This window comes from Salvia miltiorrhiza, chromosome 2, assembly GCF_028751815.1.
Source record: "Salvia miltiorrhiza cultivar Shanhuang (shh) chromosome 2, IMPLAD_Smil_shh, whole genome shotgun sequence".
Lineage (NCBI taxonomy): Eukaryota > Viridiplantae > Streptophyta > Magnoliopsida > Lamiales > Lamiaceae > Salvia > Salvia miltiorrhiza.
Window position 1 is genome coordinate 74,851,517 of NC_080388.1, and position 10,933 is coordinate 74,862,449.

Genomic DNA, 10,933 nt, shown 5'->3' on the forward strand with positions numbered 1-10,933 from the left:
TGTTTTCGTGTACATCTGTTTCCAATTACGAGTTTGTATAGTTATTTTAAATTTTAGTTTGTTGACAAACCTGAATTTTAAGGGTTATTTTTAGAAGTAGTCGGAATTTTGACCATATGTTATTTTATATTTCAAATTTATAATTATTATAAATATAAGTATAAGTATATATTTACTTTTATTGTTCAAATTATAAATCGAGCCAAAATTTATGATCAAATGTTGAATGAAGGGAATATACATATACCCTCTTAAGCTTGTTTGTTTTTTTAATGACCCAAATATATAAGTTGGTTTCTAAAAAGATATACTACTACATTTTTAGTCTCTCTACAAACATAACTTTATTTAATTATTTAATTAATTCTAGCATTACTAAATTGTCAAATACATTAATATACTGAGAAATTACTTGTATGACTTTTTTTTAATCCTTTGACAAAATCCGATCAGACTATATAATAATGACAAAAAATATATATATTTCTTCAATTCTAACTAACTTGATCAATATTTTTTTTTTGAATCATTCTAATTAGATTGATCAATTTCCTTGTATAGAGTAAATATAAATAAGAAAACATTTAATCACTTATTTATTTTATTATCAAATACATTTAAAATACTAATTTCTTAAATATCATTTTAAAAAGAAATTGATCAAGTTAGGTGGGACAGACGGAGTAATTCGGATGGTCATAAGACTCACAACTTAGTCAAATGACCATAAAGTTATTAGTTGGATAGTTAATATCAATTGATTTGAAAGTTCTTATAGAACAAATTCTTTTTTAATGTATTTAGCTAAAATTATTGTTCTGATTTTTTATTACAATTAAAATATCATAATGCATTAAATGAGTTGAAATGTTAAATGAGGAAATTCTAACCACGTGGCCCACATCTCATTCATGAGTCTTTTTCAAAATTCCATTTGTATAGACTTGACTTTGAGGTCATCCTACGACTTGAGTGAAAACAAATTTGTGTTCAAATATATATATATATTTTTTCAACTGTGGTCCTAACCATATTAACTATATTTCATAATATCTTCAACTTCATAATGTACTTGTTCACATAGTTTTTTTTTTTTTTTCTATCTATGTGACTACTCTTCAATAAATTTAGAAAGTTCAGTACCATGAAAGTAGTACTACTTTGTCTAATTTTAAAATTTAATATAGATATTTATTTTGTGTAATAATATTATAATCTATTATTGATAGATGAATTTTTCTTTTTATATCAAATTACCATTGAGACATGGAATGATACTCCCTTCGTCCCTGAAACATCTTCATTTATTTTTATTTTCATTTTTCCCCAACACATTTTACTAATCTATTTTTGGGACCCCTTCTCATTTTAATCGATCTATTAGTTACTATCATCACTTTTTATGTCATTGTTTTTTTTAATTTGTGGGACCCCTTCTCCACTTGTCAAATACATATTTTGCACCGACTCCTCTTAGAAAGATGTTTCAAGGACAAAGGGAGTAATAAACAAACAACATACCCACCCTAAAAGTAAAACAAGATAGATTAATTTGTTGCTAGTTCAAAGCTAAACCCTAACTCTTCCTCACTCCTAAAACAAAGAGAGAGAGAAACAAGATGTAGTCCTTACTCTCACACCTAAAACTAAGCAAGTGAGAGATAGAAAGAAACCCTAGAAAACATTGGTTAGAGGCTCTAGGTTCCTTTGAGGGCCAAGAAACACAAGGCCCTCAAAAAATGGTTGGTTTTTTTTCTTTCCTTTCCATTTTTTGGAACCAAAATTAGCCTAAAATAAGCTACACTACTTCAAAAAGGAACCTAAGCCTCAGTGAGATCATCCAACCTTGGCTATGTAGGTGGGAAGAATCTGTTGAGATTGAATGGCAATGTGTAGAACTCCTCGTTCCGATTGTCGCCTTTGAACGTCCTGAACTTCACCCACCACGGCATGCCACGGTCCTTCTTCGACATCTCAACGTCCAGCGTGTTGTCGAGGAGCACGGCCACAATCAACGCGATGGTGGCGGGCGACATGAATATGGTGTTGAAGAACGCGTTGAACTGCATCAGAGACGAGAACACGCGGCGGATCATCAAAAACTAGATCATGTGATGATGGAGATTGATTTGATCAACTATTTTTAGCATTAGGGTTAAAGCATGAATCAATGCAACTAATCATGCTCAAGATCATTGAGAAATAATAGGACTAGTACTTATTTTTCATGTAGATTAGGAAAATGTTGAGAGGAGTATGATTTCCTCGTTTACTCGAAGCCGGATCCTCTCCCGTTGCATTTACAAACGACTGTCACATGTCGATGAAATTTAAAAACCAAAATACTAAAGATTTTTAAATTTCATTGACACGTGACGAGTTGCATAATGCTGCAAGGGAGGATCCGGGCTTGCATTTATGGGACGGTGAAACTTACCCATCCGGCATGAGTGTGGATGAGTCCCCGATCCATCGTCCAATATTCGCTAAAAAACTGAGGAATCGAGATTCCAAGGAACAGCGAGAGGCCGGTGATGACGAGGTTCCTCATAGAGTTCATGTTGGTGAATTGAAGAAAGGATAAGCCCACGGAACCTGCAGGGGCAAAGAATCCGCGAAACCTTAGGCAAATGAACGACGTTTTAGGCAAGAAAGACGTGGATTCGCAGCTCCTATCTTACCAACGAGGCCAAACAGAACACAGTATAATGCAGCAAAGATTGGAAACGGTATGGATGCAAAAACAGCTCCAAATTTCCCTGCATCCATGATTCGTTGAAGCAGAGACGACGTTGTTTAGTTCACATACAGCTCAAGAAACACATTTTACGTTTAGTCATGAAAAGAATGATACGAACCGAAGATGGAAAAAAATATCATGAAGGCGGCTGAAAGCTGAATGACTCTACGGCTTCCAACTCGAGTTAGTCCAAGAAGGCCCACGTTTTCTCTGAAATATGCAGTAAGGCTTAGTTTTGTATGCAACGTGCGATTGAGAAGCAACAAACTCAGCAGCGTTTCTCGGATACTTACACTGATACGGTTGAACCACTGCACGTTCCATATAGCCCATCGAGCAAAATGCTTATGCCCTGCAGAAACAATATAGTATGAAAACAGATCCCAATTTCAAGATTGTGTATAGAATATACTTTGAAAACTGAATGTGTGTAATAATACATTCTTCATGGAAACACAGAGCTATGTGGAAACACGACCACACTTCCTCAAGATCACAGGAAAAAGGCAAAATAGAGCTCAAAACGGATGCTTAACTACCACCGTGTAGCATAATGAACGCATACAGGATGTCACGGGCATTTCAAAGTTTCTAACTTCTTTGTAGACGCGTATATGATGTTCCACATTTGTTCATCATGCAATTCCGTGATACTAATTTATCGATAAATATGGTAAAAAATACCTGCCAACCAATGCCCCGGCTGAGTACATAGGCAGGAGGCGGGGTGGCAATGGCCAGACGAGCTGCTGCCTTGTATGCTCCAGTTGACTGTAGATACAACCAAACTTAGCAAATTTTGATCTTAATGAGAAGATTATTCAAAAGAAATAACGATTTTTGTATAAATCAAGCATGAAATTCTTCAAAATTTACCTCAACTATTGAGACAAAAACAGCTGACATCATGGCAAATGAATGGCCTGCTGAAAAAGTAGGTGCACCCCACTGCAGAGGATACGGGAACATAAACCTTAACAAACCAAACGTCGATTGTTAGATTCACATTCAAAAAACGGGCCGGGGGGGGGGGGGGAGGCAACATTTACTTAGACACAACCATGGGGCGGTGGTTATAAGACCGGCTCTGTCTGTACGACAACTTTGTTGTGTAAGATCTGGTTTGCCACGGTAAGCTCCACTAGCCGTTAGCACGACAGAGTATATCCATATAATAGAAACACAAATCAATACGGGAAATCTTTCGAAGACTGGGAAGTCCCTCAGTAGCCTGACATGCTTCATATACTGCAATCCATAACAGTTATTTTCTTGAATGTGAGAATACTAGTTTAGAAACTTCAAATCTCAACGCCTTAAGATTCAATCACCTGAGACAAGCCAATAACTAATAGAAGCATCGGCAAACCAATCTCAACGCAGTTTCCTAGCTGCAAAGCAGAAAAATAAGTGATGTCAACAACCAAGAAATGGTGCCATGAAATGTGGTGTTAGCGCAAAGAGGGGATGAGATTACCACGGGAAATCCTCGTTGGAATAAGCCCAACCCGACCAAGCCAACAACAGGTGCCATTCCGAGAGGACTGAAAAAGCTGAAAAGAGATACCCTAACAGTCATTAATGCTTATAAATGAGGATGAAAATCTCTTTCTTTTTTTCTTTTTGGGACTTCTTGATGAGTATACCGTGAAAAGAGACCCCATAATTGGCTGTAGCCAATAATGATTTGTATGGTTGAGGCGACAATCAAAGCTCCCTGTATGGCTCTCATGGTGTGTATAAATCTCTGCAGAACTCAGGCATTAGTTAAGCTTGAATGCCTCAAAAAAGACATGTCGTTATGTTCAAAAAAGGATAACAAGTTTGATGAGTCAATTTACACAATACAACATGGTTTCATATAAGAGAGAAAGGATTAGGCCATCTCGAGAGTAAACAAGAAACACGCGGCTGCTTACAACATGAGGCTGATCAATCTGTTGTAGTGACGAGTCGTTAATAATGTACGCTATGGGAATGATATAAGTGAAGGACCCTCCAACTACGGCAGGTAATCTGGTCCCAAATAGTGACTGAAGAAGTGTATTAATCCCAGCTACGAAAAGCAAAGTTTGTACGACACGTGCTTTATCCCCCTGTTTGAACATCAAAAACCTTTTGATTTAGCAAAAGGGAATTGAAGTGAAGATCAAGAAACACATTTAAAGTCACCAAACAACACCAAACTGCAACTAAAACTTTCCAAACTTGAAAAAAAAAGTGAGAATCAGCTTACATCTGATCCGCCCATTGCTGGGACGAGCATTGTTGGAATCATCACGCTTGTTCCAACCGCTAGTATGTAATTTTGAAACGCTAGCAGGACTGTCTCAGCTGAATACAGTAACAATAAAAGAAATAAAGAAACTGTTAGCCAAATAAGTTCAAGTAAGTAAAATTTGATTTCATTCCTCTTTATACTACATGATATTCTCATATTCACTTAAATACAGTGGCTTGAAGAGGACACCGAATCCTCCCACGTAACGATCATAACAAATGCAACCTCATTCAACAAGAAGAACAAATGCTTGATATGAATCAGTGGACTCAGAGAAAGGAAGTGTTTATATCTCCTTTTTTATTTGGCAAATGCTTGATATCAACATCTTCAACTAGGCAAATGATGTCTTAAACTCCATTCTAGCACATTTTCAAAGGGTTTTAACTGGTTTTGCATAAAAAAGGAAATCAAGCTTTTTGAATGAGAACTCGAGACAAAAATTTAAAGAATTCCCATTCCACATTCAAAATCTGCTGCAATGGCATTATACACCTATTCAAGTAAAAATGCTATCAGCACAAGAAAAGGTGAGTTCTTTCTCTGTAAATCCAGATATCCAAATCATACCAAGATAGAAAAAGAGAAACACAAAAAGAAACAAAATTATATTAACAATGTCAATTAATTCACAACACCACAACCACCAAAAAGCAAATGACACAGCTCTAAGAGAAACACACACACACACACACACACACACAGCAAACACACTGCCATACAGCCAAAAAAACTAAACAATTAATCCCATTTAGAGATTACATCTTCTGTTTTTCCCAAGCCAAACAATTGAATCAACACCATTTCAAGAAAAGATCCTTCTTTTACCCCACAACCACCGCAAAGAAGTAACATGCTATGACAGCCAAATGCAGAAGCAAAACCCACAAAATTTTTAGCAGCCATAAGCAAAAAAGATCACATTTTTATACCAATACAATCATGCCCGTTTTGGGTGCTGCTCAGTGTGTGAACTGTGTGTGTAAAACTGGTTGAGAAAAGGGTAGAGATACATACGCCATGGAGGATTGGAATCAATGCAGTACTCAAGGTCTTGCAGCTGCTCCATGGGAGGGTGCGTGATGTCACCCATTAGTGTATGAGAGAGAGGAACAGAGAGAGAGAGAGAGGAGAAAGAAAATCCAAGCAAGGAACAATTTAAAGCAGCGAGTAAGCGAAGAGAATAAAAGTTGAGTAAAAAAAGTACAAACTCTATAAAAAAAAGCGTACAGTATATGCATATGCATATAGTATTATATACTGTGTCAGTTCACCAATTTTATTTTTATTTTTATTTTTAATTCGTATATAAAAAATATTTCATATTTTTTTTTTAGTACATATACTTCATTAATCATAACCCTCAATATTACTTCTTGCTTACCAATATCAATCAATTTAAAGTTAAATAAATGTGCGATTCGTATTCCATTCATTGCACTCAATCAATTTATTAAAACTAGTGTTATTATGAAAGTGAAAGAAGTAATTTTTTTTAATATACAAATGAAGTATATAATTCTTGAGAGAGAGAGAGAGAAAGGAAATATTGAAAATTTAAGCTTTTGTGAAAATTTCTTTACATACCAATTTAGAAACATATATGCCTACATAATATATGTAGTTGCAGGTGTATATATAGTATATGCAAAGATAATAATATTGAAAATTTATATAGTATTATAATTTGATGTTTGTATTTTCCAATTCTTGATTTTTTTTTATAATTTATATTTATAATTTACATAGTATTTTTTTTAAGAGAGGGAGAGAGAGAAAGAGGGAAAAGATGTTAATAAAGGTGGAAAAAACATGTACCAAGTTACAACACTAAATGCAGCAATCCTCGTACGCAGCGACGATTGAATAAAAGCTTTGCATTTTAATTTGAATTTGTTCCAACAATGTGTTCGTTATTTTGTTTGATTTTGCCCACTTCTCATCGCCTTATTTACAAACATTGCCATCCATGTTTGAGAAATCTTGCAAATTGCAATGTCTTGTTACATTCAATGCTAGTTTTTGGCATTCAATTTTGTCTCTAAATGGAAATCCTATCTAGCATGGGTGTAAAATAGTAAATGTTGTGTCCTTTGGGGTGACAGAGTCGGTGCGACGGTCAAACTGGTGGTTGAAATGTCATGAATTTGAACTTGAACGATACATTTTGGGTGGATATATACCTTCTGAGTGGAGATTTGCATGTGGTCAAACTGGTGGTTGAAATGTCATGAATTTGAATTTGAAAGATACTTGTTTGGTGGAGATATAGTTTGAATGTTGATTTATTTAACCGAATCGGGACACTATTTGCATTTGTGATTTATTTGTACATGATTTACGGATATTGGTACGGGATCGAGACACTTCTTATGGTGTACGGATATTGGTTGGTAGACGACTTTATTTATAGTAGACTCAATAACAGAAAGTTTCGATTTTGACCCGCGATTGATAATTCAATATCAAAAAGCGGGATCAGCTCGAGTCTACTAGGTAGATTCGCTTAATTTAGAAACTCTCGATTCTCCAAAATTCTGAAAACAGTTGGTAATTATTATCAAGAAAAAAAAATACAATTCAAATTCAAAATTTGTTCGATTTAGTAATGTATTATATTGAAAAGTTGTGGTAAGTGTAAAATGATTTTAGGAAAGCAATTGATTTAATGTTTTTTTTAACATTGTTTCATCTTAATTCCATTTCCCTCCTAACTGTACAAATAGTGTATTAATTGTACAGATATTCTCATGCAGTTAAACATACCCATCTATATTTATTAAAGAATAATGCTAAATACACATAATATGTGCGCACATAATTGGATTTTTTTGTCATTTTACACATTTTTATAAATTAAGAAAATAATCAAATTTTAATTGAATTTGTAATTTACATATTTATCCTCTAGCGATAATTAAGGAAGGGACAACTCATTGAATGCTATATCTTTCCTTAATATTAAAATATTTTATTTCCTTAAATTGAAATAACCTATTATCTACATTCTAATTTATACAAATATTAATTTTTTAGACATTAATATATCATGAATTTTAACATATTATATATATAACTTCCGCTATATGTATCATTGAATGCTATTGACATTTATTAAGTATGAATATGAAATTATTATTTCATATTAAGTATGAATACTATAATTGAGAAAAAATATCATAAGTTGATCACATTGCATTGATTAATTAAATAGTAAAATTGTATCATAATATATTACTCCCTCCGTCCACGAAATGAGTACCCATATTTCCTTTTTGGTTCGTCCACCAAATGAGTACCCATTTCCTTTTTTGGTAAGTGTACCCCACACATCACACTCACAATAAAAGTGGGTCCCTTATTCCACTCACACACACTTAATCAATTTCTTAAAACCCGTGCCACCCCCAAATGGGTACTCATTTCGTGAACGGAGGGAGTATATTTTATGAATTAGTAAAATTAAAATAAAAAATATAAAGGAATTACTATAATTGTGAGAATAATGTGTCGATCGATTACGCAATGAAATCATAATATAGCCATATAAGGTATTATAATATGATTAATTGGTGAACTTGAAATAATAAAAATATAAATTAAAAATGAATGAATGACTATAATGGTGAAAATAATGTCATAGATATATTTAAAAACTCGAATAATGTCATACGCTGACACATCGATCGATTACTAAATCAAATTATACTATAGGACATTATATTACAATAAATTAGTGACCTTGAAAAAAAAATAGGAAGGGATAGCTAAAATATTTAGAATAATATCATATGTTAACTACTTTCTTTGATTATTTCATAAAACTATATGTTAATAAGTAAATAAGAAGTAACAAATTAGTGAACATAAAATTTATTAAACATAAATGTATGACTATAGTTGTGGGAATAATGTCATACGTTGAGCACATCAATCGATAACTCAATAAAAATATACTATAGAACAATATATTATAATAAATTAGTTAACTCGAAAATAACAAATTAAAAAAAAATTAAAAATAAATATAATTATGAAATAATATCTTACGTTGAGAACATGGATCAATTACTCAATAAAATTATACCATAATAAATTTAATGAACTCAAAATTTAAAATATAACATATGAAGGAATCACTATAGTTTTGTAAATAAATTAATAAAAAGAACAAAAAAAATAAATAAAACACAAATGAAAAAGAAAATGGAAAGGAAAAACAAAGCAAAAAGTGTACTATTGTACTGTAGTACACTAGTACGCCATCCGTGCGATGCACGACTAACATAACAATAACCGACATATTTAAATGAATAAGTATAAATATTAAATAAAATCAAAAATATAAATAAATGCAAATTATGTTTTAAAATAAATAAAATAATTCATATAATGAAAATTAACATTACACGTACATCATCATCATCATCATCATCGTCGTCGTCATCATCATCATCATCATCATCATCATCATCATCATCATCATCATCATCACCATCATCATTATTATTATTATTAAACTGCGATTTTCTATAAAAAGAAAAGAAAAAACCTAAAAAAAAACCCTTGAAAGCACAAGAAAAGCAGACTAAGGGTCGAGCCTCATTAAACCTTCTTACGGAAAACCCAAAGGGAAAAACCGTAAAAAGGAAAAAGAGTACTCGTCTACAAGACGAAAAAGAAAGAAGGAAAGAGCAGAAGAGAAAGTTTCCGGAATTCCGGCCTAACCATCGTCCCCAAACAATCCCGGCTCTCACCCTACAAAAACAAAAATCCAAACAGCTCGGAAGGCAAAAAGGCCGGTGAGACATCGTCGCCAAAAGTCTGCCAACCTCAAACGAGCCTAAACCAAAAGAAGGGAAGCTACACGGCCGGTTATACGTCGTCGCCGTAAGCACCCCCACAACCCACAACCCAACCAAACCCCACGAAGAAACGTAAACCACAAGAAAGCAGAAAGGGTAGCTACCCGGCCGGTTATACGCCATCGCCGTAAGCACCCCACCGCCGAAAAACCAAGCCAAAGGAAGTCGGCTCAACCCAACTAAACTCCACGAAGGATTAACAAATTAGAGGCAAAAGTTTCGGCCGGTGAGAAGCCGTCGCCAGAAACTAACCATCCTCAAACGAACAAACCGAAGAGACGTAAACCACAAGTAAGCAGCAAGGGTAGCTACACGGCCGGTTATATGCCGTTGCCGCAAACACCCCCACTGCCTAATAATAATAATAATTATTATTATTATTATTATTATTATACGTCATAATAAATAAATAAATATTTTCGTACACAAACATAAATAAAAAGTTGTAAGAAGAGAGAAAATAAAATATATTAAAATTTTCATAATTTATTCATTTTAAATTCATTTTGATGATTTTTTATATCTTATTAAATAATTTGTCACAAACTTAAATTTAAGATGCATATTCTTCATTAACCAAATTTGATGATCTTTAGAAAAGAATTAAATTATATAAAAAATAGAGATAAAAATAGATTTAAATAATTGGGAGAAGAGAAAGAAAAAATAGAGAAAAATTGGAGGAAAAAAAAACTCTTATTTTATATATATTATATAGATTATTGGAAGAATATTGTGACATTGTTTAAAGGATATTTTTTAAAAATAAATCGTAGTATTATCTCATCCATGAATTTTATTGTTTAAAACAAATATTAGTAGATAGGATAATGATTAATGAAAATATTTGTATTTTAAATAAAAGAATTAATAAAATAGTTTAACATCATTTCTAAAACAAAGTGGTATCTTGATTAGTGGCCATGCATATCAATATTTTGTTTCCAAAATTGTGTTGCAGTAATAAAAGGAAAAAAAATCTTTAGAAATTTTCCAATATAAATTAAGGGTAATTTAGTAACAAAAATAATTTAAATTAGGTAATAA

At 32.9% G+C, this 10,933-nt stretch overlaps 1 protein-coding gene across 1 annotated transcript; it reads right to left on the bottom strand.

Annotated features, from left to right (window-relative positions):
• Positions 1–1,527: 1,527 nt before the first annotated feature.
• Positions 1,528–6,199, bottom strand: LOC131009413 (nucleobase-ascorbate transporter 1-like). Its single transcript, XM_057936727.1, has 14 exons — positions 6,039–6,199; positions 4,977–5,074; positions 4,660–4,836; positions 4,387–4,487; positions 4,218–4,293; positions 4,072–4,131; positions 3,801–3,988; positions 3,617–3,713; positions 3,425–3,511; positions 3,034–3,092; positions 2,859–2,950; positions 2,682–2,759; positions 2,438–2,595; positions 1,528–2,063 (listed from the first exon to the last, which is right to left on the bottom strand). The coding sequence occupies exons 1-14, from the start codon at positions 6,112–6,114 to the stop codon at positions 1,851–1,853; spliced, it is 1,560 nt and encodes a 519-aa protein (XP_057792710.1). The 5' UTR covers positions 6,115–6,199; the 3' UTR covers positions 1,528–1,850.
• Positions 6,200–10,933: the final 4,734 nt, after the last annotated feature.

Coding starts and splice junctions, on each gene's coding strand:
- LOC131009413 (XM_057936727.1), bottom strand. CDS start 6,114: ATGGGTGACATCACGCACCCTCCCATGGAGCAGCTGCAAGACCTTGAG. Junction 5,075..6,038: donor TGATTCCAATCCTCCATGGC/GTATGTATCTCT, acceptor TACTGTATTCAG/CTGAGACAGTCCTGCTAGCG. Junction 2,596..2,681: donor TGTTCTGTTTGGCCTCGTTG/GTAAGATAGGAG, acceptor TTGCCCCTGCAG/GTTCCGTGGGCTTATCCTTT.